General features: G+C 47.1%; 1 protein-coding gene across 5 annotated transcripts in view; it reads left to right on the top strand.

Annotated features, from left to right (window-relative positions):
* Positions 1–27,451, top strand: part of KALRN (kalirin RhoGEF kinase) — a 497,270-nt gene that overhangs the window by 417,774 nt on the left and 52,045 nt on the right. Inside the window, exons 1-2 of one of the 5 annotated variants that reach the window (XM_035536749.2) lie at positions 6,723–7,117; positions 27,083–27,366. In XM_035536749.2, the coding sequence (XP_035392642.1) occupies positions 7,033–7,117; positions 27,083–27,366 (369 nt within the window). In that variant the 5' untranslated portion in view covers positions 6,723–7,032. Of the gene's footprint in view, positions 1–6,722; positions 7,118–27,082; positions 27,367–27,451 lie in introns of those variants that run through there. The other 4 variants (XM_035536747.2, XM_035536748.1, XM_035536750.2 and 1 more) reach the window with 4 other exon arrangements.

Raw genomic sequence — 27,451 nt, 5'->3', positions numbered from 1 at the left:
AGAGGTACTCCGCATTGTTCCAACATAAAGTTGTTTTCTAGCTAGTCATTCCGCAAACTGTTAAAAAATAGTTTAAAAACTATATATTCTTTTTAATTCTCCCCACAACAGGCTGCCTGTTACGTTTATCCTTGTTATTTTTATCCTCCTTAAGTTTTAATAACAGCTTTGCAGATTCTTTTACGCTTGTCTTAGATCTGGTACTGTAAACCAGAAAGCTTTGCCATCCTAAACATTGCCTGGTAAGAATTCCTCTACGTTCTCTTTTTACCCTAAGAAAAAGGAAGGTGGAAAATAAACTTACTCCAATAATTTGGCCCAAATAAATAAAGGCTTTGACAATATTGACATTGAATTTTATTTTAATTCCAATCCAGTTCTTCCAGACTGGCCAAACAGAGAAAGCTTCCTCTCTAGCAAATGGTGTTTGCTAGTTTTTTAATGTTTCTTCCAGTTTGCCTTGAACCATAATTGTGTTGGATACTGGATGGGGGGACAGCTGATGAATACAGCTTGCTGTTTACTGCGAGACATCTCAGACAAGTAGACTGAGATGTCTACTTCTCTTCTACCAGAAACAAAACAAAACAAACAAGAAAACTTTCTCTAAGGAAGGAGAAATCCCATTTAAAGAGAAAATTAGCTGTGGTTTCTAGCATCCAAATAGAACAACCTCAGGCAAGTTGAGACAGGCACATCAGGACTACTTCTGGTACACTATTAGGCTATAGTTGCTAAAACAACTCACCTTTGTCATGCACAAGTGGGTGAGGCTCCTGTTTGTCTTGGAAAGCAGACTGTGATGGGCTGAGATAGGCTCATGATTTCCCCACTGAGGCCCAACACAGTAACAGAGGAGCCAAAACATGTCCAAAAGGCAGTGCTTTAATGCTTTGCATCTTCCATCACTGCTTATTGCTGTAACTCCCAAAGATATGTCTCTGCTTTAATGGAGATAAGTGCTTCAGGAAATGAATACAAAAGCTACTTTAAATTTTTATTTCACTCTTTTCCTTCATTTTTTTTTTCTGAAGGTTTTATTTATTTATTTTTTTATTCTGACCAGGAGCTTGTTCAGGATGTGTCCACCATCTAGTGTAGTTCTCCAGAAACCAAGTAACCCAGTACTAACATCACCATCCCAGGGGTTGTTCAAGGTTGCACCTGGTGCTTAGGGACATGGCGTAGTGGGTGGCATTGGTAGTAGGGGGATGGTTGGACCAGATGGTCTCGGAGGTCTTTTCCAACCTTTATGATTCTATGATAAAGTGGCACATGGCTGCAGTGGGCCTCTTACATTAAACTGGTTGGTGAGGGGAGGCTCTTTGCTGACTCTTCTGGTGGTACAGCTCATGGGTCAGGGGAATCCCCTCTGCTGGCCGAAGGGCAGGCCTTTGCCAGAAGCTGCCCCTACCTTGCCGAAGCACTAGAGCCTCTGCTGAGGTGTCGGAGGAAGGCAGCAGGACAGGACTTCTTGTCTTGGGCTCTTCCTTCTTACGAAGTGCGGAAAAAGAAAAAGGATGAGTTGTAAATTAGGAAAGAGAGTTATGTTGTCAGTGCAGGGCTTGTGACACATGGGAGAGGTGGGTGACGTGGCACAGAAAGGTGAGGCACATCTCATATTGGAGCATTTGGCAGGAGAGACAGGTCTGGCTGTGGCCTTCAAGGCTTTTCAGAAGAGTTGGTTGGTCAGGATGCTCTTTGGCCATGCAACTCTTCTAAGTTGTCGTCAACCGATCCCATGCTGTTGTCTCGAGCAGAGGCATAAGGAATGATATACCCTAACATTTGCTGAACATATGCCTACACTGCAGTTCAGCGTGGAGTTTGTGCTGGGCTGTCTATATTTCTTTTTAATTTGTTTGTTTTAGCTAGTTGAGAATGTTCTTTTTTTACCTACCACTGTGCCGAATAGAGAAGCCAAAAAACGCTCCTTGGAGTTATGCTCTCTTGCGCCAGGAGGGAATGTGATTCAATTTATTTATTTATTTTTAATTTATTTGATCTGTTTTAATACCCAATAAAGTTGTTGTTTTTTCCAACTGGCATGACAGGGCTCTGGCTATTTTTAAAGAACGTGGTTCATTTGATTTAATCTAATGAATGTTTAGTGCTGTTGAAAATAGCTGGAGCCAGAGCCAAGAATAATGTACTGAAATGTACTGGTTGAGCAAGGACTGCTTCACTCTGCCAGTCTGCCTTCCCTCCAGTTGTTCTGATTTACCTGGTTTTGTGAGTAGCATTAGCAGGCAAGGCATATTGATCAAAGAGCTTTTTTAATACTAAATCTAACAGCTGATAACATCAGAGCCATATTTTACTTCCCTCGTTTCAAGACACATCAAACAATAAAAACTCTTCTTGTTCAGTGCAGGATGTCTAACCTCTGTTTCATATCACTTTGAGGGGAACAAGAAATGGTAGTATCCTTTTATTGCACACAGGGAAAATCAAGGTATGAAATGGTCATTTTTTCCCCAAAGTCACCCCGAAAGTAAGTGGGAGAGTTGGTAATGAAACGAGTCACCCAGTATCTCCTGGGCTCTGTGAGCTGCTGTGTAACTCTTGATTTCTCCATGAGCTGAAACTAGGCTGTAGTCAGAAAAGAAATGGTGCTGAGCCCTTGCTCCTGGTGTTTCTCACGTTCTGGTTCTCGGCACGTCCATGTTTACTGTCCTGCCCACACCATCTGAGTTGCTCTGTGGAGGTACCTAGCTCTCCGTATTAACTAAGCTTAAATTTCATGCATGTTCTTGCACTGTTTGTTTCCGCAAGTTTTATCGCATAATTCAATGATGTATTTAAAACTGGGCAAATCCATCTCCCTTTTGCCTTCTGTAAGTTATTTCTGTGAGACAGTTGTTTCCCTGTTCCTTCATAAGAAACGAGTGGCTAATACTTAAACTTCATTGGACTAAAAAAATAAATCGGCCATAATGCATCTCACTCCCTGATGGTGGTGCCTGTGGGGATGGATTTTCAGCAGAGATCGCTTTACACCCCAAAGCACGATGTAGGATTGACTCACATAAGTAACGAACAGATGCTCCTGATGGCCATTATGTTATTTATCTCTATCTTTATGTGATGGGGGAAGGAAGCAGCAGCTGTTACAGTGACAGAAACGTTGTCACTGCTGTCCTGCATGACAGACCTCTAGGGCAACCTAGGCCAGGCATATTTCTCCACGTTGTTGTTGACCCAGACGAAGCTGTTACATCCACTAGGTTTTTTGCCCTGTGTTTCCCTCAGATTTGTCCTTCAGTTTATAACCTAAGACAATTAAGCAGCCTCTTCAGGTATGACAGAGCACTGGATACAGTGTAAGGATTGACATGTTCCAACTTTCACCCCAAAATTTCCATGAGAGGACTGCGTAAAAGTATTGGGAGAACTTTTTTCCGCTCTACAGCGAAAGTCATTTCTGCAGACTCTCTCAGATTTCATACGAAAGCAACTCATGCCTGGGGAATTTTCTGAAACTGTATTTAAGAGCAGACAGAACTAATTTCCTCATCATCCTGACTCAAATGACTTCCCTTCCATCATCGGTGTTGCACAGGGCAGCGCATTTGGCCTGCGGTGCAGACACACTGCTAATAGCCTCAGCTTTAGCTGGGGCGAGTCAGGACCCCAGCGTTTCCTCAGTCACTGCACTGCAGATAACAGCGGCTGGGTTTAGAGCGTGGTGCCAGGAGGTGTTTCCTCAAAGACGTCCTGAGAGCTGGGCTGGTTTAGAGCAAGGCTGGGAATGTTTTCCTTGACAGGGGAGGCCATTCGGGGACCGCAGAGCCACACATTATTGCATCCTGTCCAAAAATAACATAAAGAATATAATGTGAACATAGGAAGTGAGGTTAAGGACCCTTTCTAATCCCAGGCAAAAGCCTCCTCAGCCCTCATTTAGGGCAAGTGAACTGTGCAGAATTATTTTTCCCAATGTGATCTCTGCCACACTGCTACCTCCCAAAGGCTGAGCTCCCAGTCTGAAGCTGCAGGCTCAGTGCAGGTGACAGTGTAGTTCCCACTCGTGTTCAGGGCAGAATTTGTTCTCATCCAGTGCTGAAGCTGAGCTAGACTGTGCCCACAGCACGTCTCTTCTTCTGCACTGTGGGAGCTAATTGGAATGATGTGATTATTAAAAATGTCTTTCGGTCATATCTTGCTTTATGAAATATTTATTGCATGTGTAATTCATCAGTGAATATACATATGTGTGTCTTTCTTAAGAGTAACTTTTCAGATATAGCCTTCACAATATTCCCAGCATTGTACATTTGGGGAGAAAGAAAAAAAAAAAAAAGCCTGCTTCCTCCCCACCCCCCCGAATAATGCCTTCAATTCTGTTTTAATTAAGCAAACAGTTTTTCAGAGCTGAGATTGCACCTTAATTAGGTTTTAAAGTTCGGTTGCAATTACAAGAGCTACAAACTTGCTTTAAAGCCCTCTTGAGACTCTCAAACTTCACCTGTAAGCACTGCTTCACTGAAACCTCACCTCTAAGCACTGTTTTATTGCTATGTGCCGTTGGTGGAACGTGCGCCGTGTCTCTAAGATGCTCTTTCTTGGCCTGATGGCTCAAGCGTTCCTTGAGGGAAATCAGAAATGAACTTTTTGGCTCCCTCAAGCAACGCTGGGATCTGTTCTCCGTGCCGCTAGGGTTTACCACTAGATGTCCCTGTGAATCCCTCAAACCTCCCGGGTCCGTGGGGTTTTGCAGGAGCCAGCTGGGGAAATCTCAGCGCTGCCGTGGGATGCTGCGCCCTCGTGGGATGCTGTGCCCTCATGGGATGCTGCACACTTGGGGTGCTGTGACCTCGTGGGGTGCTGTGCCCTCATGGGATGCTGCACACTTGGGGTGCTGTGCCCTCGTGGGGTGCTGTGCCCTCATGGGATGCTGCACACTTGGGGTGCTGTGACCTCGTGGGGTGCTGTGCCCTCATGGGATGCTGCACACTTGGGGTGCTGTGCCCTTGTGGGATGCTGTGTCCTCATGGGATGCTGCACCCTTGCAGGATTCTGTGCCTGCGTGGGATGCTGTGCCCATACACTGCTCAGCCTGAGCTCCTGCAGAGACAGATCCTGGCAGTGGTCAGCTCTGCCAAGAGACACGGGAATTCAATAGCAAAGTGCTTGTTTTAGAACGTTTCCTAGTTTCTTAAACAAGGAGACTTAAACTTTTTCTTGGGATGGCTTTTAAAACCCGCCAAGAGCAGGGTTCCAGTGTGCTAGGTGCTGTGTGGACCCTCAGTGAGGGACTGCTCCTGCCTCAGAGACCACACCTGGCCCAGGCTGTGGGGAAAGGGAGAGGGGCAGAAGGGCAGGGGTACCCCTGCTGGTTCCCCATCCCCATCTTCCTTCTCCAGCTGCTGCTGAGGCCGCTGTTCCCAGCGAGATGCATTATCTGCCTGCTGCAGGCGCGGGAGCCTTGCCTGTGCCCCGAGACATTCCCGTGCATCTCCCAGATAGGCAAAGCCCCAAGCCAGAGAAAGACACAACACGCAGCCAAGGGGAGACAGTGAAGGTTCACTTCATCCTTACATACTGAACAGCGTCGTGGTGCTCAAGGGCAGGAAAATTTTGCGTGCTGCAGGCTCGTTGTGAGGTTGCCAGTGCTTCCAGTGAGGCTGCAGTCAAAGAACAACTTGCACGCTGCAGGCAGAAGCGAGGCGAGGAGGTTTTCTATTGCAGTTGTGTTGGAGGCAGCCTCTTGGGGAGGGTCTCGGCCACTCTGCTGGCACAGGGCTGTGCGAGGTGCCTCTCCAGGGCAGCTCGAGGGTCTGAAGGATCCTGCCTGGCAGCAGCATGCAGTCACCCATCGTGTAGGCGCAACCTCATGAGGGTTCGTGAAGGCAGTGCTGAAGCCGCAGCCCCAACCTCCTGTCCAAAACCACCCCTTGGCCCCATAGAAGTGCTGCTTCCTCCAAAGCAGTTAGGCAGCAAACCAAAGCCTTAGTCCAGACACCCAGTGCATGGCATCGATACAGCCAGACGGCTCAGGCTGAAGTCCTGGCACGCAGAGGCACAAAGCACAGCAACATCTTTGCTCTCAGCTATTCCCTCCCCACGCGTATTCATGCCTGGGAGAAGCAGTTTGTTGGGTTTGTTCAGCTTTCGATACAAGTGTGCAAAAGCTATGATGCTGCCACTCCGGAATCCTGCCCGACCTCTCCTACCAGCTGCCTCCAGCGAGGTTCGGGCCATTTTGGCACCTACAGTTTTCTGTGCTTTAGGTGGAAAACCCTAACGTGACAGGTTGGCACCTTCCGAAGCAAGCAGCGCTTTCGGATCTCACGTGGACTGATCTGTGTTTTGGAAGGGTAAGCACCTAGCTTACCCTGAGCAAAAGGGCTTTGGTGCTTGAGGCAGGTGTCCTGCGGAAAGCAGGTTGGCAGAGCAGTCAGGCAGGGTGGTGCTTCCAACTAATCGGAAAAGGTTTTAGCTATCGGGTGCTTAAGCTGAGGGATGGTGCTTGGCGGGGGGGGGGGGGGGGGGGGGGGGGGGGGGGGGGGCAGTTGTGAACTTAAAAAAACCAGCAGCGACACAAGTTTTGCCTTTTGAAAACCTTGGAGGAAACCCTCTCCGCAACATATCAGAGCTCCGGCAAACTTCCTCCCAGGCAGCTCTTTATTCCCAACAACCTTCGGCTGCCTCCCCTCCCGCCCGCTGCGCGCTGCCGGAGCTGTTCCCAGCCCCCTGCCCAGCTCGCGGGGCTTTTCCCGGCGGGGGGAGGCCGCAGCCCGGCCGGCCGCGGACCCCCCTGGCTCCCTCCCCGGCCGCCCGCGGGTGCGGGAGCTGCGCGGCCGCGCTCCGCCCGCCGCCGCCCCGTTGCATAAGGCGGCCCCGCTCCGCCCCTGGAGGTGCGCGCAGGGCACCGCGGGGACAGCGGCTGCTCGGCCGCTCGTCCCCGGTCTTTTTTTTTTTTTTTAAATATATTTCTTTTCCTTTTTTTTCTTTTTTTTTTTTTTCTTCTTTTTTCTTTTTTCTCCAAGCGGGCCGGCGGCTCCTTGCCATGAGCAGCCCGAAGGCAGCATGAAAGCGGGCAGGCGCGGCTATCCCGCCCGCTCCGGTGTAGGATGGCTCTTGGCGAAGTGCTGCTGCTGCTGCTCCTGCAAAGGTCGGTGGGCAAAAAGGGGACAGGGGAGGGAGCGGGGCCCCCAGCCACCCCCCCGGGGAATGGGGCTCGGCGGTACCCCCCGGCAGCATCCCCGCCGGGCTGGCCCGGGGGGGAGCGGAGGGAAGGGGCGGCCGGCAGCCGGGAGCGGTGCCCCGCAGCCCCGCTGGGCTGCAAGGGGGTGGCTGGGACCCCCCCGGGGCTACCGGAGCCCCCTCGGCTGGGAGGCAGCCGGAGGGGCGGGTGGACAGGCTGCGGGCTGGAGTTGCCGGGCTGCGTGTTGGCGTGGCTGGTAGGAAACACCCCGGGACTGCAAGGTCAGCGGGGCAGGGAGAAATATTTGCTTAAATGAGATTTCTCTCCCTCCCTCCCCCCCGGTAGTCTTTCTTGGGCTCGGATAGAGCGCCATGCTCTGAGAACATCTGTTTCTCACAGTTCGCAAATCTCTGAATGGTGATGTGGGAAGGTCTGGGGACGCGGGCTGAGCGAAGACTGACTGCTGCTCGCAGAGATGTGGGAAAGCCAGAGCGCCTTGTAAAAACAAAATAAAAACCTGGCTTTTGCAAGGCACGCCGCAGCTGAGATGCACCGAGTGAAGGCTTCCCAGCCTGCAGCCTTTACGCTGTGATACTGGCTCTTGAACTCGGTCTGGATAGTGTGAGCTTGCTGAGGAGGAGTCACCGTGGTATTTCAGTGTTTCCTGCTCTCTGAGTGGCCAAGCATAAATGTCCCAAACAAAACTTGTTTTTCTCTTTTGTTTTGAGCTGTTGCTGTTGTTTAAAGACCAAAGCTTTTCAGTGCAGTTTTTGGTAATCCATCTGCGCACCCGCAGAGGAAGATGGCGTGAGGACGACGGATGGCTTGCTTATTTCACGAGGCACACATTTGCAGTGCAGAAGCCGTGTTTCCCCAGTTATTGACCTAGAGTCGCGCTTACTTACATGGTGACAGCAGCAAGCCAGAGCTAGCTGGTGTTCAGTCTGCCATGGGTTCCTAAGATGATCTTTTCCAGCCTGGGGAGAACATGCTACTTCACGCCAAGTAGGGGACTTCAACGGACGTAAGAAAAGACACGTAACCTGGTGCTCGGGGTAGGCTTGTAGAATTAAATCAACAGAAAGGTTGTAAAATTAAATCACTGTGAAAAGCCAAGTCTCTAGGACAGACTGTGCTTTAATGTGTTGGCCCACGCAGCAGGTTTGGAGCAGGCTTCAAGCTCTCTGACATGGCTCTGGTCTTTAAAATGTTGATTGTAACAGATTAACATCTCCCCGCCGCCTGTCCTGCCTGCAGACCTCTCCAGAAGGGGGAAAGGGAAGCAGCTGGCTCTTTTCTCTCCTCTTGAAATGTTAACTGTGTTTGCAGTTCTGGTTTACCCGGCTAGTAACAAAAGGTGTTTTGTGATACTGGTCGCTTTATTTCTTTCATGTCCTTGGTCATCAACTTTGAACAGGCAGAAAGTTGTAAAAGGCTATCTGTTAACGCTGCGTTTATTAAAGAAAACCAGAGGCAGTTGGATGGTGGAAGTACTCCGTAAGCATAAGCAGATACCAAACCTGACATTTGATGAGGGATTTGGGTGCCCCAGACTACAGCATCAGCGTGCTATTGTTGGCAGCTTCTGCTGTTAAGCGTGGAGATGCTTTTAAAGTGACAACCTGACTCTCGAAGCTTCGTGTATTGTGCATTGTCAGCGATCGTCTTTGCTTTTGGGAAGATGCTTCTTCCCCAGGGCTCCCCGATCTCAGACTTGCAGTAGGCAGAGGTGACTTGTTTGTGCTTAAGATGGATGTGAAGCACCTTGGGGTCGTTCTCGCTGCTGCCCCATAAACCACCTTCCCTTCGCCCGTGGGAAGGCACCTGTCCTTTTTCCTGGTGACAAATGCCGGACCTGTCTTGATCTTTACAACACCTGAGTAGGTTTTGTTGTGCCAGTAAGAACTTTCTGGTGAGCAAAATGGAGCAGCTGAGTGGGCAGCCCACTCTCAAACAGGGGTTATGTTGGTACAAACTGTCTCAGTGTGTTTTGTGCCGTGAGGCTTGGAAGTGATGTGGATGCTTGAGCTCCTAAACAGCAGTAGTAACACAGAGCTGTAGAAGAAACAGAGCAAAACACAAAAACAAACAAACAAAAACTAGGTCTTCAATATATCATGAAATACATAAATCTTGTGTAATTAGTCATTTTTCTGAAAGATTTTGACAGATAGCTCGAACTACTCTATTGCATAAATCTTATCCTGTCATTTGCAGCAGTAGCAACCTTGATCCTGCATTTTTGCTTGTTTCTCTTGGTGAGTTTCTGATTGCCCATGTACAAAGCTATTGGGATCCATACAGGGAAAGTGACTGACACTTAGTACTGTTCCCAGTTTTGCTCCGACCCAGATAGTCCTCTACATGAACTAAATAAGGACTACTTCTCTGTCTTTCAGTATGGAGAGATATGAATCCTAATATAGGAGTGCCTCATAGCAAGAGTCTGTCACTTGCTCTCAGCCATAAAAAGGGGTAGTTAAGAGCAGTAGGCTTGTACAGCCTTCAGGCCAATGGCCTTAATCAGCCAAGAGTGGACAAGCAAGGCTTTTTGCAGTGCTTCCTAAATGCACAAATGTAAAGTGACCTAGAGCAATGGGATGCTTCTCAGCGCTGCAGAACTGGCTTTGAAAGCAGACTGATAAGAGGGTTCGAGTTCTGTTGGTGTTCTGATAACTAGACAGTCATTGAACTCTCCTTAAAAAACAGACCAAGATTTGCGATTGAAAATAACTTACTTTCTTGTAATGCTGAGTCTGTCTCCTCGTTCCCTACATGGTTCAGGTTTGAGGCTCTGTTTAAAGGGTCACGATATGGGAAAGCAAGGAAACTGGAGGGACTTGTGCTTTGTGAAATGTCTTTACTGAAGCAAACGATCAGCTGCGTGCCTCGACTGTCACAAGGTCAAAGCTTCATTCCCTGTAATCAGGGAGCAGAGGCCAGGGTTCGGTGCCGTTACCCCGCACTCCCTCCAGCGCAGCTCTCTGCAGCATGGCCGTGGGCGCGCGGGGCTGGCGTCAGGTGGAAGCTGGATTCCAGGTTGTAATTAACGCATGAGGGTTGTAAAGAATTTATGACTCAGATTTAACCTAGACATTAAACTCTGGGTGTTGTATTATACCCATATTTAGAGGCCATCTCTTTGCAGTAGCCCAGCTCGTTCGGGTCTAGCCCTGCCTGCAGCACGCTGGGCTCTCATTGCCCTGCAGGGCACTAGGAGCATGGGAAGCAGTGACAACGTACAGGAATTGCTTCTCTTCGAGCACGAGGGAGATGTTCCCAGCTACTGGACCTGAGAATTTGGCTAAGAGTGCACCATGCGCATCCCAAAGGAAAGGGTCGGTGGTTAAAAATAATCTGTTGTCAGCATAATTTTGCAGTGCAACATCTTACACCCCTTTCTAGGTAATATTGTGTGCCTACAGGGTGGCTTTAGGGGAGGGCATAAAACACGTTTTACTTGAGGGTAGCCAGAAACAGGGAAGATTGATTTAGATGGATGTGCTTATTGGTTTCAGTGCAGAACATGTCCTTCTGCCTCCTTGAGCAGTTGTTCTTCTGAGCAGGCTGCCGGTCGTATCCCAACTTTTCTTTCCAGAGCAGAATAAAGCTAATCTGAATGTCAGACCTTTAATCTCGGTGCATTAAAAATGAAAGATGGGGTGGCTTAGTATCTGTGCTAAGCTCCTGACAAGGCTCTTCAATTCCCAGTCCCTCCAGCTCATCTCCTATCCACAGCTTTTCTCTTTCTTCTGCTTTCTTTGTGTGACTGTCCTCTGCTTCTTTCTTTCCTTTTCCTCTTCTTGCTATCCTTGCTTGAGTCTTTGATTCATTATTGGCTCGGTCTGATGAACCTCTTCGCCGTAAGATTAACAAAGTTCGCTTCTCTTGACAAGCGTGGTGGTGACTAATGTGCAGGGAAGGGAGCTCAGCCAGCCACCTTGTACATCTTTGTGAGCTGGTCAGAAACAGAGCCTTAACTGGAAGTTGGGCAAACTGGCATAATTACAAGGGCTGTCAACAGCATGTTAATAAAAGTTTTTTCTTCATTAGGTAAAAAGTGAGATCCGATGGTGCTTTTTATAGAAGGTGCTGACATTGTGTTAGAGCGAGCTGCGGGGCTTTGCTAAGGGAACTGGTACCTTAGTGCTGTGTGGTAGCAAGACAGTGATCTGCAGTAATATGTTCGAGCCCATAACATTTCCTAATTTGAACATATTTTATTTAGTGTTTCAGGCCGAGCCATGGTTACACTGTGTAAAGCGCAATGGAATGCGTGGCCAAGGCAGTTCTGTCAAAATTGAGGCAGAGGAGAAAACAATAGTAAAATGAAGGGTGTCAACCAAAGCTTGCTTTGTTTCCTGGTCCTTCCTGAATGAGAAATATGAGGAAACTGTTACCTTCTGCAAATCTACTCCGCGGGTAAAGTCAATCTGTTGCTTGTTAGCTGCATCTCCGTAAAGGCAAGAGGATCAAGTGTGCTGGTTTTGTGGGGGCGCCGGCACTGGGCTCGGCTCTTTCTCCTGGCAGGTTCACAAGAAAACGGCTGTGGTGAGGTTTGGGAGCACTGTTAATGTCTCCTTCCAGTTCTATTAAGAGAAAACCAGTAAGCCCATGACAGGAACATCCCTTCCAAGTCCTGCATTTTCCCACTTCTGCAGGCTGAGTCAGGAGTTGGAGCAGGTCGCAGCAGAAAGTTATTGTAGGGACAAAAGAGCTGATGAGAATGGTGCTCGGCTGAGCAAGCAGGATTAACGTGACAAGATGAACACTGTTAGCAAAGCACCTGTGCTTTCTGTTGGTGCAGAGCTGTGCTTTCTCGTGCCCGCTTTACACGCTCCTGACAGTGTCCTGAGCTAAGCGTGTCCAAAAGGTGCGCCTGGCAGGCCCAATAACAGTCTTTTGGGGTAAATGAAGACTCACGGGTCTGAACCTCTTAGCGTTTGTGTGTCCTCCCTTGAAAGCAGCAACAAGACCTACGAGGATTTTGGCAGGGGAAGTCACGAGGCCGATAAGCTGAACACGAGCAGTGGAACGGAAAGCACGGCCGCTGCCATCTGTGATCCGGTGTTGTGGCGGGCTGGGGGGCAGCAAGCTCTGCTTAGGATTAATTAGGTACAAGTGTGCTAAATCTTACCTCTTCGTGAGAGTATTTTTGGGGTAGAGACATGGCTCATGGATACAGCCTTTCAGTGCCTCTGTGCTGCTGCCGTACAGGCACGGTAGGTGTGGGGTATTTCACAGGGCTGGTGGCTGCCCAGGGCTCCTTTGCTCGCCGCACTTACCAGGTGCCAGCCTCTTTCTATAAACCTGATGTTCGCTGTGTCAGTGCCAAAGTTCAGGATGCTTCACCAACGTTCTGTCAGTTTCCAAGACCCAAGTAGTACAAACGTTATTTTTCTTTTTTCTAGTTTTTTGGCTAATTACACACACCACTAGATAACTCTAGCTCTCTTGCCATGATCTAGCGCCTCATCCCCCGGCTTTGTGTCTCCCTTTCGAGACGGATCTTGCAGCCTTATCTTTTGAGATGCAGTCATATACAGGATGTAACAGCAGTTGTACAGAAAATAAACGTTCAGATCTTAACTCATATGAGTAAAGTAGACAGCAAGAGCTTCTATAAAGATCAGTTTTCAGTTGCTAGTCTGGGGCTGAATGCGTGGGGGGATACTTATTATTCAGATTGCTGCATTGTTTTCAACTTTCGTAAATTCATCCAGCCTTAAAGAAACATGGGGTTTGCTTTTATTCAGTCAGAGCTCCTAAACTTTCCATTCACACCAAGAAACATGTAAGAATTCACAAGGCTTTATTCATCTTGTCAAAAGCCTGAAGAAGGGAGACTTTATTCTAAGGGAAAAAAGAACAGATAATTGTGAAAAATATAGCTTGGGTAACTCCCTGCTCAATTCAAGGAACATGGGGTAACTAAGCATGCTGCTTTCCTTTAAAATAAGTGCCAGACAGATGTATTGTTTAGGAATTCAATGCACGGATGCTGAAATAAAATCTATCCATTTTGAAGTGAAAGAAAAAGGGCAGCAATTTCACATGACCCAAGAAAGATTTTGTTGCTTTTCCAAATCGTTATGTTTCAGCATACACCTTGTTAAAACTTTTGTATGTATTAAGAACTCTAATTTATCATTTTTAAGTTAAAAAAAACACATTTGAGTCTAAAAATATCATCAATATCATACTACTCAAACACAACTGAGCACTGTTACTTTTCAGTGTAATTCTTTTCTGTTAACAGGCTCTATGAAAACATTTTGATTTTTTTTGCAAAAGTTCCAATTTCTTTTCAAAAGAGAGGAATTGTTTGGGTAGTTAGTGAATGCAGCGGGAATCTATAGAAGTGGTTTTCAATTTGTAGGGAAATCCAGTTCGCTGCCAGTTCAGTCACCGCATATCAGTTGCTATTGCAGAACAGTTCAATTGCAAATATTGCATCACACAATTCAGCGTGATGTAAAAATATTTTTAAAATAACTATAGAAGCACATCAGGCTGTTTCCTGAAAAATAAATAAATAAATAAATAATATTCTGTAGATTATAGGTAGGATCTGAACACATATGAAGAATTATTAGAAAATACCTAAGGAGAAAAGCTCAAAAATGTCTCCCTTGGCTACTTTGCCACTAGAAAACCACAAACCAAAAATCAACCTGTTTACTTTTAGTTCACGTTTGATGTGGCTGATTATGCTGAAACACAAACCATTCCTGGGATTAAAGGTAGCTAGTGCATCCCATTAGCTCTCCTGTTGAGTTTGACATGCCACGCGATCCGTCAGCCTCTGTCCTGAGCTGTCCTCATCAGACTGAGAACGTGGAAGTTACACACGTCACCTTGGCTCCTTACAGATAATTAAGATCAAATATGAAAATCTAACCAGTGAAGTCCTAATGACATGAAATGGAACCTGCAAACTGAATTACAGAAGTTAATAATAGAACAGCTATGGGTATTTCTTCTCTTTGATGGGGAGAGAGCCATTAAATATGGTTCAGTTTATGTATTTGTCATCGGCTTTTCTCTAAGGTAACATCCAGAGTATTGCATTGCAGAAAGCCCCACGCAGCTCTGGTTGCTCAGTACTTTTGGAAGATGGAACAAATACATCTCTTGTCACATGAGGAGTTGGTAGTTGCTATCCAGCTGCCCCTGTTGCACCCCGATGCACTTGGCTGCTCAGCGTGCTACAGCCAGTGTTAGTCCTGGTACAGCTCAACGGTTGTGAAATCTTGGCTCCCTGCAAAATTATTTGCCAGGCTGGGCAAGTCTATAAAGGGGTGAAGCCTGGGAGCCAGACCTGCTGGTAACCCATTAGCAAATGTGGTCCCAAGGAACCAGAAGATGGTTACTGGTGGAGGTTTTTATCTTCTGTACTAGGAGGCTGCAAATCAAACGTGAAAATGTTGCATACCTGTGTACAGGAAAGCACAAGAGGTTCTGTATGTCGGTTTTGAGCAAAGATCCCTTGTTCACTACCACAAGGCAGCTCTGAATTAAACATTTATGAAAGAGATGGACTCTCTGCCTGGAACCAGAAGGGACTGGGTTTAGTGGCCCTGGAGGTGTCTCCACTGTTATGTTCCTGGGCATTTTTCCGTGTTGAGATTTTACACGGAGCAAGTAGCTCTGAGCAAGGAGAGCAGAGTGACACAGCCCAAGTTATGGCTAAATCCTCTGAGGACACTTTTTCTTGCAGTTTAGGCTTGCTGACAATTACAGGTACAAAGTATAGCAGCTGAGGATGTGCCCTGGTGTGCTGTGTGGTTTTTTTTTTCCTCCTTCCTTCAAAAAACACAAGCGGCTTTAGTGAACAGACACTTCATATATCCCCAGGCGTGCAGTACAATCCTAACCTATCTGACAACACGCTGCACTTCAGTGAGTGCTGCAAAACTTTCTTGGGATCATGTGAGGGAACTGGTAACAAAATGGGCATCAAATAATTACCAGTTCGAGCTTCCAGATTTCTATCTATCCATTGATTTTGACCTTTTCATGGGCCCGCGTGTTGTAGTAAACAGACCACGCGCATTCCCAAGGTGATGTTGCTCAGCAGCACCAGAGTTAAACGTGGCTAAAACCACGTTAGAGGTGCAGGCAGCATTTGGGTACGTGTGTCCCCTCACATCAGCCAGGCTTTGCGGCAGCCCTGAGCCCCCCTGCCCGTGCTGAGCTCCCCTGCAGACCAAGGCCCCAGCTGCCACGGCTGCGTGCACCCAGGCAGGCTATGGGGAGTGTTGCACAACCCTGTATAATTTAACCACATGCTGAATAAATACACTTTTGAGAACTCTTTTGAAGAGATGTTGCCTAATTAATCCTGCAGGGGGTATAATATGTATATTTTTGAAATCCAGTTTTAGCATCATGCAATTAGCTTTTATGGCCTAAGGATTCTGATTTAAGACATTCTTTCATTACCAATGGTAATCTGTTTTAATTAGAAATGCAAATGTATTTTAGATCCAAATGTATCTGAGCAGTACAATGTAAAAAGATGATTCACAGCCAATGCCACTGAAGTGCCTCGAGCCTGGTATTCATTACACCTTCTGTAGTTTGAACCCTGAGGATCAACACGATACTCAAACACGTCTCTCAGCTGAAGTATGTGGAGGATGAATGGATTTCTTTAGGAAATAGAATAAGTATTAATCAACAAGGATCCTTATGAGGGCAGCAGAAGGAAAATCATAGCTTCAGGCAAAAAGGAGGCGAGCACTTGGAGTGTTCCAGGAGTGATTTCAAGTTGGTGAGAGCAGAGCACAGCTCCTGCCATGGTTCAGGTGCTGAGCAGACAGCAGCATCTTCCTTGGCTCCGTGTAAGGGAGCATCCGAGAGCTTACCAGGCCTGAGCATCCCGGGCTGACTGGGGAGGGCTGTAGCTGCTGAGAGCAGTGCTGCTGTAAAATTTGATCTGGCAGCGTGTCTGAGAAAAGCCGTGAGCAAGGCAGGCTCCAAACACCTAAAGATTGTCACTTGCTGAATATTTGCTGCAGTCTCTTGTCCCGGAGATAACAACTACCAGGTGGGCGGATGTCTGTGATGGGGCATTGTACATCGCAGTAAATGATTACCCATACTCAACAAAGTCTTTCCAGAGTCAAAGAGCTTCTGCTACTAGACCAGTCTACCCTTGCTGTTGTTTTCAAATAAAAATTTCTTTTTCCTAGCTGTTTTGAAAGATGTGGCTAAAGGAAGTAACTGCTCAGCAGTAGTGATGTAACTGTCAAGAGGGGGTTTATAATTATAATATCTCTTATTAAACATGTTGCTTGGTAGAGCATTTTTGCAGCTACTTGCAGTTAGCCACTGATGCAGTGGGGAACTAAGCAAGTGAGGTTTATGTAGTGTACCTCTCCATGTCTCTGCTAAACTGGACTTTGAATTTTTTCCCAAGAGGAACTTGCTGGTAAGAAGCAATGGTGTAGGCACTGCAAAAGCCACGGGAGGCTCCGTGTGGCCCTCCAGAAACCAAAATCACCCAGTTCCTCAGGACTAGCCTTGTCGGGAAGGCTGGCGGCTGGGTCAAGGCACTTGCACAGCTTCAGAGAGCTGAGAGCTTGGCAGGGTGCTGCAGAGAGCTCTCCTTTTCCGAAGCAGCAGATGCTCTCCAAGACTTCGAGTTCCCATCCCATCTTTCTTGCTGACGCAGATAGAGTGTAGTAGTGATTTCATCACCTGCTCTATGACAAGCGTGTTGACTGGTGCCACGGGGAAGGCTCCTTACAGAACTGCTCCCTGCCCTGGAGAGCTGTCAAATGCCAACTGAGACACAGATCGCGTGAGGCTGTTATATGGGGCGGCAAGTGATGTTCTGCATTTCCTGCTTGAGCTGAGTGAGCCAAAGCTTCCCACAAGTCTGATAGTCGTGAGTGTGCAGTTAAAAGTCTCTGAGCTGCTTAGCCATTTCCCTGTGCCGTGTTCAAAGAACCAAGCATCGCAAGCACCAGCAGTTCTTATCTGTGTGTTTTATTTCCCAACCACTGTTTGCATTTACTTCATCCATTACTTCTTCTAACTCATCACAACCAGTACCTTTGCTGTGAGCTTGTATTTTCTGCTAGTATTTCTGGAGGAGAAAGGTGTGGAGGAAGCTGCTTTGGGCACCAGCCCTGGAGGCTCAGGCTGCCGTGTGTCTGTCGTCCAGCACCCCAACCTCGTTGTTCTTGGTGGTTTCGTGGTGTCTGCCCTTGCCTGCACCACTTACAACTTATTCTTATTCCGTTCTTTTCTTTTCAGGGGCTGTCAGAGCCTGAATAATTTAAGAGTGAACAAATGAGAGACGTTCATGGAGGACTCAGTTCTTACCTAGGCACAATTTGACAAGCATGTAGATTGCCTTGGGTTTCCACTGCACCTACCACAACTTTACTAAGAGAAAAGCCCCCTTTCCTAGACATCTGTGTCACTCTTGCTTAGTAAAGTTATTCAAGATCAGCGCCTTTGGAATTGGTTGGTAAATGGACAAAGACTTTCTCTTTGCCCGGAGCTCCTGACAGCCTCCAAGTACCAAAGAGAACTCCACACCACTAGAAAGCAAGAGACAGCTGCTGAATGTTGGAAGCTACTGCATTTGGCAAAAGAAGCTGACGCTAAGATGCACACAGTTGTGTTTGTTTGTTCTGCTTGTTTTCTGTGCTTTCTGAGCCCTGTGTGTGCCTGGAAAGTTTAATGACCAATGCCTTCTTTATCAACATGCAGTTTTTCTTCCTATCCCAAAAAGCTTTGGGTTCTGTTCTTGCTTTTTTTTCCTCCCTCAATTCCAATTTATTTTGTCACTGATACTCCTCTGTTGTTTCCATTAGGAATTGTTTGGAAACATACGATTTCCTTTGAGGTAGGGAGATATAAATAGGACATTCAAATGTCCTCCTCTCTCCCCAGAAATCCAGCAGTGATCCACCTTGTCATACAGACTGCTGGCTTCCAGCGTAAGGCAGAGCTGACCTTAGCAATGATGTCATTTGACTGAGAAATTACTTCGTTAAATGTGGAAAAGTTCTTACAGTAGCTCAATTTGAAAGCTGCTGAATGAAGCTGACCCCTGACACTTTGCAAAAGAATAAGGCTTGTGTTGTATTAACAGCTGCTTGGAAACCATGTGTAATAAATTTTGTTTTTGTGCCCACTACTAGGATAAAAGATGGCATTCGCCGACTCTGGTACCCTTAATACTCTCAGCAGAGTGACACTGCTTAGATCAAAGTTTAAAAGTCTGCTTCTATGTGGGTGTCTAAGCATTTCACAGTTCCTTATGCTAAAAGTAACAGTGTACTTGCAAAGGCCAGCAAATGCTGCTCTTCTTGTTCAGCTTCAATCACGACATTTTTCCCCTTATCATCCCGTATAGGTTTCTATAAAGGTTCAGGGTTAAAACTTACTTTTTTTTAAAAGAATGTGCATAAGCCTCCTGTCAAAATATATCAAGGAGGTTTTTGCTTTGTGTTTGGAGTTCTGTTCTTTTCGCTGCTAGTGACACTTACTCTGGAAACTTCAGGGTTTGGGCTTACATTATTTTTGTCACAGAAAGAGGACAGTGTAAATACAAAATGTAAAGTAGAAGAACTTAGAGAAGTGCTTCAACAAGTTGTTTGACTAAATTGAAATAAATGTTGATTTGTTCAAAAAAAAAAAAAGCATGCCCTTTCTGGATCTTGTTAGTCTTGACTTTTTATTTCCTTTCTTTGCTAAAGCAAGATGCGTGCCTCTAGCCTTCAGAAATCCGCTCGCCCAGCTGTGAGGCGTTACCAGCAGACTGTTCCTACACACCTTCCCTGCAGACGTGGTGCGCTTGCTCTGGCTGGGCTGGTTCAGGATGTGCGCTGGGCGCAAACCCCAGGCAAGAGCATGGGTGAATGAAATCAAGTGCATAGACATACTGTGTTTGTCCTCAAACTCTGCAGTGGAGCAGTTGCTCTTTTTCTGAGCTTTTCCACACCCTTTCATTCAGTAAAAACATACTCTAGAAAGGAGTTGCTGTGTCTGGGGAGATAAGTGAGGTTCCACTGAAGGACTCAAGGTAGGCCAACAATGTACCTATCTCACAGTGTTGTGGGGTAGGAGCTGGCTGGGAGCATTGCCCCAGCGGATTAGTGGATTCACTCTGTGGGTGTTGTCCTCTTACTACTCTTGTCCTGAACTCACAGCAGTTTATATGAGAGGTTGTATGGGACTCTGAAGAAAGATGATTTTGTCAGGAAGGCTGGTAGTGGGACAGAAACCTCCCACTGGACTCGACACGGATACCCACCACGGTTTTAAGCAGTTACACAGAAACACGTTTCTGACTGGGACACCTGAAGAGGGGACCACAGATACGTCAGCTGCCATTGAATTGCTTGGTGCTGCCAGGTTGAGTTGCACACTATCCTGAGAGCCTCTTCAGAGCCCCAAGGATGTGCTCTGCCGTCACACACAGCAGCCCCTCAGTTAAATGTTCGTCTGTAGGAAACGAGATCCTGTCCTGTAGCCATCTGAGGACTCCTTTTCTTCTTCTCCCTGCGCCTTCCCTAAAGTCGCCTCTGGCAATAGCTTTAGGCCCGTATGAAACAGCAGATGTGGTGGCGATGACTGCTGTGGCTGTTCCTCTTACCAGGCACTCTTGGACAGAAACGAAGTCATGTTTTCATGCAGCAGGCTCTGTCACTGTGCCTCACCCTTGTGCTGTTCCTCTCTCTGGAGGCCAGGCTCACTCATTCAGCACGCTCTCCAGATTTCAGTAACTTTTCTTGCAAAGTCTCTTGAGACGGTGAGCCTCTGTGCTGTTTCTCCAGGCTTTTGGTTTTATCTCACCCTTTGAAACTTTCCCAGAACTGCAGTGACTTTTCTCTGACCCCCAGGAACCAGCGCTCTCGAGCCCTGACACTCTGACTGGCACAACCAAGACCTGGAGACTACTTTGGGATGTCAGCTTTCCCAGAGCATGCTGGATGAAAGCCTCATCTGAGCAACACCAGCTAAAAATAAAAGCTATTCAACTGGAGCTAATGGCAGGTTGCCATGAGTTATTGCTCATTAAAGCGAATTGTCAGATGCTTAACTTCAGCTAATCATTTCCTGCTGCGAGATCGGCCTGGTATGAAACATCCTCAAATGTGGGAAGGGGATTCACAATAACTAAATTTAGCTAAGGGTGTAATTTCCTTGGACTCCCTCTGTCGTTAATGGAAAGAGAGAGGGTGCTACAGGGGGCGAGTCCCTCTCTGCATCCCCCTCGGGCAGAAGTGAGCACAGCTCCTCGACTGCGAGGGCCTGGGGTGAGCCGCTCCCTGCCACAAAAATCACCAAACCCAAGTGCAGCTGCTTTGCCACCCAGCTAGGCGAATGCTTCTTGTCCTCCACTTCATTTCCTACCTGAAAATAATGATCAGAAGTTGAATATAAAAAGCTACAGATCAGTGGTTCTTTCCCCAAAACTGTAAGTCAAATGCAATCCTCCCAGGAGTGTCCTTCCTTCATTACAGCATAACTACGGGGATCTCTGCAGAACATCCTCGTTCTCCAACAGCTCTTCTTGCCCAGTTCCAAGAAATATCAGCTCTTCAATAACGAAACAGTTGCATTCTGAATTTCATGTGATTTATTTATTTTTTAGTCACATTTTTTCTGTTTAATTTTGGAAGTTAGTCTTGTTTTCAAGTTTGGCAGTGAACCCAACAGCCAAATTTTGAGTTTTTATGTTGCAGTGATTGGAAAGTTTGTCAAGTACGTCTGCTTTTAGCAACGTAGGTTTCTTTCTCTGTTGGCTTAGAAAATTTTGCATAAAATATTTCACTCCATACCACTCTCTGAGTTCAGACAGAAGCAATTTCGCCCATGTAAATGGAATTGCGACAGTCCTGCCAGACTGATTCGTGCCCTTTTGACACTGCTTCCAAACTGAAGCTTCAAGTGATACTCCAAGACACAAACAGAAAATTCCATTGAAACTTCCCAAGGCTGCCCATTTCCAGGAGACTGTGAAGTTCAGGAGAACATTGGAGCTCGGAGCAGAATTTGCATCTAAATTTCAATAGCAGTGTTTGAGGGTGTCCTTACCCTCGCGTGTGAAGTGGGTCCTACGGTGTGTCCTCATGGTTCTCCCTCGCTGGCATCTCCACACACAGCTGGAGGCGACCAGGGCCGGGTGCGGGTGGGGAGCTGGAGAGGACTCCAGACAAGTTTTGCAATTCCATTGCGAAAGTTTAGCGTACGTCTAATCTAAAGGGCTTTTCAAGCCAGTTGTCCTTTATCTTCGTCCGACACGGGCATTGAAAATTTCCTCATGTCCATTTGCGTTCTTTGCTGGGACCTTGTGTGGAGGCAGTGCCTGAGGAGGCAGTTTATCTGTTGACATTAAAACATGTCAGGTTCATTATTTACATGTCTTAAGAAGTAGTGTTTTCACTTGAAGAATAGCTGTAAAGTGACTTTGAATTATCCAGATGTCACTACCTCCCAAATTTTTGTAAATCCATGCCAGGTTTTACAAGCAGAATAGGCTCTAACACTAAAACTGGGAACTGTACTGTCATCTGCCTAAGCCACAAAGTTTTGTAACCCTGACTCGTGCCAATAAAAATGTTTCTCTGAGTGTGTTTTGAACATTTAATACAAAAGCACAGAAGAGACCCAGGAATCAGTGTTTGTAGCTCCTTCTGCCATCTTTGATCTCGCCGAGTAGAGCGTTGGCCCTGAAGTGCTGGAGCAGACAGGAGGTGGCTCCCACCGCACGGCTTCCCCTGGGAGCACATAAAGCCTCGAGGGGCCCAGAGTTGTGAACTGAAGCCCACAGCCTGCATGGTGAAGGAAATACGCTTGGAAAGGGCAGGAAAGGCAGCGTTTTGATGGTTTGGATGATCCTTGTTTGTTTAGTGGGAAATACTAACACAGAGGCTTTGTTTGTGCATAGGGTGAGTCTGGATGACTCCTGCTTTCAAAGATTTTCTGCTACAGAGATTCCTGTCCTTCAGGAAATAATAGCTTGAGGACGGACTGAGTTACTCTTTCACCCACATCTGATTCAATTCTGTCTTTGTCAAAAATGTTATTTTACAGCAATCACTAAATATGGAAAATGGGCTCTGCTGAGCAGAGCAGAGTTAATTTATGTGCTCATCGGTCAGATTTTCGTTATTGGCTTTCATTCATGAGTGGAATTATTTCTGTGAAAAAAAATGTTGATTTAAATGCACATGCTAATAGGATTACAGAGTTCCCATTCTGGCTCATTTTCTCTAACTTCTGTGGAAAAATCCTTTTCTCTTAGGCTGTTTTTCTGGGGTGAGAAATGGAGCCATACATAAATCTGCTGGTCCCATGTAATGATTCACCTCTTCTCACCTCGAGCAAGAGTGTGTCCTGCCATAGTCACGTCTTCATAGTTCTAGTCTGTAGTAACTTCTGGGTATCAAGGCGTATTTCCCTCCTATCGTATACGGTCTGTGGTTAGTGTGGATCAAAAAGACAAACCTTATGTTTTCTTCGGAATCTCTCTGAGAAGCCTTTCCCATTCCCCGTTAAAGACTTGGGTTCCTGCGGATGAATCCTCTGCTGCGTGAGCCTGGTCAGACCTCCTCTCCCCTGCATGCTCTGGGGAATGGCGAGGTAAAAATAAAACATCTTGTAGTTAAGTTCCAGCAGCAATTCCTACTGGCTCAAGTGGGAATACAGCCGTGCCTCTAAAATGTGTCTATGAGATTTTTGTTTTTCCTTTCACCCAAGGTTGCACAGAACTGGAACCTTCCATTTTCCAAGTAAAAGAGCTGTGCTTTTCTAGACGTCTGTTCATTTCAGCAGCAACAGCAAAGATTTCATGATTGCAGCAGTGCAAAAGCTCTGAAAGTTAAAGCTCTCTGGTCTGGCTGTTTGTCTGCCACAGTCATATTGCCAGAAGTTTCTCGGAGGTTTGCTTAGGCGTGTTTTGGAAACTGTCATTTCTTCTGTCTGAATGAATGGGTTGGCCAGGAAATCCATCTAGCCACACTAGTCTGCTGACCTCCCTGCACCCACTCCACTTTGCCAGATACCTTTTTTTAGATTTCTGCATCCCAGGACAGTGGTGGCAGGATGACCACGCACTGCAGCTCGCTGCCAGCCCTGCAGTTCCTGCAGACCCTTCTGGTGCTGCTGCTTGGCGGTTCCTGGTGGGCAGCAGCAGCTGCCTGAACTGCCACACAACGGGCCTCTGGCTCTTCTTGAGCAAAATCTGTCTCCAGACAGCTCTAACGATACAGTTTGCAGAGCACATACGTGCTGGTGCACTGGAAGAACACGGTAACATGTTCCACTTGATCCACTCAGCGTCTGGATCTCAACCTCCTACCACGTGTTTGATAAATGTGTTTGTAGCTGTATATGCCACAGAAGCGGTGCAGCTCACACCAGCAGGGCTTTGGAGCTTGTCCCAGAAGTCTTTCATGGCAGATTTTGTGCATAGCATGTCTATGTCTGTTGTTTTGGGAGCTCTGCTCTTTCTTGAGCTCCACTCCTGCCTCCATGGCCATCTCAGGGGTGACCTGTGTTGTGTGTAAAGCAAATCATTTTCTGCAGGGATGGCAAATAGCAAGTGTGGCTTGTTTTGGTACAAAACATGGTTATATTTGCGGTTCCTTGAAAAGAAAAAAAAATGGTTATCAATATTGTGTGTGGACTCATTTGCTTTTCAGACAGTTCTTATTTGGAGATGGTGAGAAATAAGACAATGAGGTGAGAGTGCTTTGTACAACCGTTGGGTACTGAATAGAGTGAATTCACCCAATGCTGGAGGCTCTCATGGTGGCTGCAGAGCAGGGAGATTTACACTGTCCTTTCCAGCCCCTTTCCCTGCCTTTGTTCCAACCAGAGAGCACACTGACATCTAACCACGAGATAAGGCTGGGGCAGGCTGCACTTCCAGCCTCGAGCTGTTGCGTGGCCAAGCCAAGCCCAGGGCTCTGCCTCAGGTGCCTTGCAGCGGTCAGTTGGGGCACTCCAGCAGATAAGGAGAAAGAAGGAGAATTAATATCTGCTAGGGCCACGTACAGCATGGCACAACTGAGATTCAGCAACCTCTGGCTGTTCCCAGGGGCATGGAAAACACACCATTGCTGGTAAATAGCCTTTTGCATCACCAAAGCTGTGTCCTTGAGCAGAAAAGTCCAGAGCCTCCTTCAAGTGGGATCGTTGTGCTGTGTAACACTCCCCACTATTCAAAGCTTTCCCTCTGGAAGCCTTTGGGTTGGCTTTCATCTCAGCTTGATGTCCTGGAGGCCTGATGTTCAGCCTGGAGAGCTTTCATGGCCGTAGCTTAAACTTCAGACAAAAACCCTGCAAGTGGGTATGGTGGTCGGCAGGCCGGCCCTGGAACTCGGAGCGTTTCTGCCTGAGTGCCGCCTTTTCCTGGGTGGCAGGGGACCAGGACTGACTATTGCTTCCTGGGGACCACCTCGATTGGATTGTGGTGGTGTGGGAGAAGCTGTGTGTCTGTCCGTGCCCGGGCTGTGGCTGTGCTGTCTGCTCATAAAACCAGGGGTGTTCCCTGGTGGGAATGGAGGTCCCTGCGTCTTCCATTCCAGACTTTGGGGCTCCTGGGTTTGGCCCTGCCTCGAGCCCACCCCAGCCTGAGGTGGGATTCCACGGCTCAATAACAAGTCCTTGGGGTGCAGGCTGTTGTCCCGTGCTCCATTTTGCCTCCTATCAGCTCCCCTCCAGTACTAAGAGGTAAATTGGCAAGGTACCTTCATCTTGAGGCAGGAGTTTGGCTATGCTACTTCCAAGCTGTAGTAAAAGCCTCTCTGTACATTAATCAACCGAGATATAGGAGACAGCTTATCCTCATTTTAAGTCCAACTATCCCCTAAGCCCAGTCCCCTGCAAAGTCTGTGATTTGCCTGCTTTCCCCAAATTTCACCCCCCGAAGTGGCAGCCTGCAGTGAGTGAATTCTTCCAGCAATTTTTCCCTGTGACTGCAGCCCAGCTCCCTTTGCACCAGGACCTCCCTGGCTTGGGGGATGGAAGGGAGAAGGTCCTTGCACCCTGCGAGCTGCCTAAGTGCTCAGAATCACCTCGTCCTGAAACCCTGAATTGTGCTGACGCAAGGTGTGCTGATAAACTGCCAGAGCATCACGTGGAGCCCGCCGGGGCAGGCTATCTAAAGCCTATTGAACGGAAGATAAGCTGGTCATGGACAAATATTATCTTGTGCTCGTTGATTTAACACGACTTCGCGCTCATGAAACATCAACAGGAGCTGGCTGAAACCAGGCTTTTTTGAGATAAGACTCCTACTTTGCCCTGATGGAGGAATGCCTGAAATTGGCAGATCAGCTGCAGGCAGACCCAAGCAGCTCCACCTGGGACCTGCCCTCCTCCCAGCCACCCTCGCCCCCACTCCTCCTGTTGTCAGAAGACAGACGAGTTAGATTTTCTGCTCTCTGGGAAATGAACTTTGACTTCTAACTGCTTACAATTATTTCCATATGTTCTAAAAACCTGACTTTTGATCCCAGGTACGTAACAAATTACTGTTGTAACTTCTGACTGAGGCCATCTCTGGTCGTGAAGCCTTGTAAGTCCCCTGGTCTGCAGGTTACAAGCTGACAGACGATACGGGCTGCGATCTCTGCTGGGTGTGCAGCCGGCTGTGAGCAACAGCTCTGCCCACCAGGGCAGGAGCTCTGCGTGCAGGTGGCAGAAACTGGCTCCTAAACCAGTATAGGGGACTGGGAGAGCAGCTCTCCCTCAGCACAGGCATTACCCAATATCTGTCACGGTATTTATTGTTGAACTGCGAATATCTGCGTGCACCAGGCTGTGTTTGTGTAACTTATGTTTTTGTTTTCTGCTGGGGTGGGTAGGAGGTTCAGAGATAAACATCTAAAAATGTTTAATAACATCAGGTGACTGCTTTCTGATGTTCAGTGTGAGATGAGCCTTACAAGAGTGTGACAGAATTTCTGAATTCTGTAAAAAAATAAAAAATAAAAAAAATTCTTCTTAAACTGCGTGGGATAAAGCACCTTGGTCCCTGATCCCTCCTGGGGAGGGAGTTGCCTTTGCCATAGTTTCAGGAAGGTGAGAGCAGGGCACTTGTTCCTAAAGGGCAATTGAGAAATGTTCCAGCAACTTGTTTGCTTTGTTTTTAAAGACTTACTGATATTGGCACATCTTTGCTCTGTTGCTTTGGGAGGGTAAGGGAGGTTGTGCCCATTTCTAAGGTGCGAGTCTGAACATGTGTATTGATAATTGCAGTTGGATATGGTTCAGCAGAATTTCCTGCTAGGATATAAAGGAAATCTTCTTAATTTTAAGCCTGTATCTCCTTCTTGGGTGTTTCCTTTGGTTTGGACAATTTGTTGTCTCTTGTAATTGTTCATTCCAATTCCTTAGTTCTAGGGAAGGTGTGAAGTCTTCTGACAAATTGCTTTCAGGGGCAAAGGAGATAATTTTAAGGTGTTTCAAATAACCTTCGAAAGTTAATATGTAGTCAAACTAACAGTAATGTTATTGAGGTCTGGCAACGGCTGAGAAACGTTTATGGCATCAGAACCTGACAAAGTGTTGGTGGCCGTCAGATCTCTTGTAGTAATCTGCTTTTTGTGCTTGATTTCTTCCTGACAATTCACAATGAAATCTGTGAGAAGAAGCTGAGAAATTCAGCATTTAACATGAAATTCAGGCTTTCATCAAAAACTAGGTAACTGTGATCTTTCTTAAGGACAGACAGTGCAGTAGGAGATGAGTGAAGTGTGTAAGATAGTGGAAAATGCCCTCTGCGTGGCATATTCCTCTCTGGTGTGCAAGAAATATTACACAATGTTCGTAGGTCACAACATTTTCCATTGAGGCACTTTGTATTTTCATGTTTAGAAATGTCAAGCGCTTGATGTACACTAGGAAATAGGGCAGGGGCTGGTCTAATCTCCTGCATGCACTGCTCTCTTGCAGAGGCATATTCAGTTTCTTCCAATGACAACGGGGGCAAGTCAGATTCGGTGGCCAACCTACAGCCTCAGCCATCCCTCAACTCCATCCAGAGCTCTCCCGGCCCCAAGCGCTCGACCAACACACTGAAGAAATGGCTGACCAGTCCTGTGCGCCGGCTGAACAGCGGCAAGGCTGAGAGCAACATCAAGAAGCAAAAGAAGGTGCGAGACGGCAGGAAGAGCTTTGACCTCGGCTCACCGAAGACCGGAGATGAAACCACTCCACAAGGAGACAGCGCCGATGAGGTGTGTGCTGGGGTTTGTTGCAGGGAAGCCTGATGTTTCTGATAGTCTGGGGTGTGTGATTCACACTTGAGCAAATGCAGCTCCC

This window comes from Cygnus atratus, chromosome 6, assembly GCF_013377495.2.
Source record: "Cygnus atratus isolate AKBS03 ecotype Queensland, Australia chromosome 6, CAtr_DNAZoo_HiC_assembly, whole genome shotgun sequence".
In the NCBI taxonomy this organism is placed as follows: domain Eukaryota; kingdom Metazoa; phylum Chordata; class Aves; order Anseriformes; family Anatidae; genus Cygnus; species Cygnus atratus.
The sequence above is the reverse complement of the archived record's forward strand: the minus strand, read 5'-3'. Positions and strand labels throughout refer to the sequence as shown.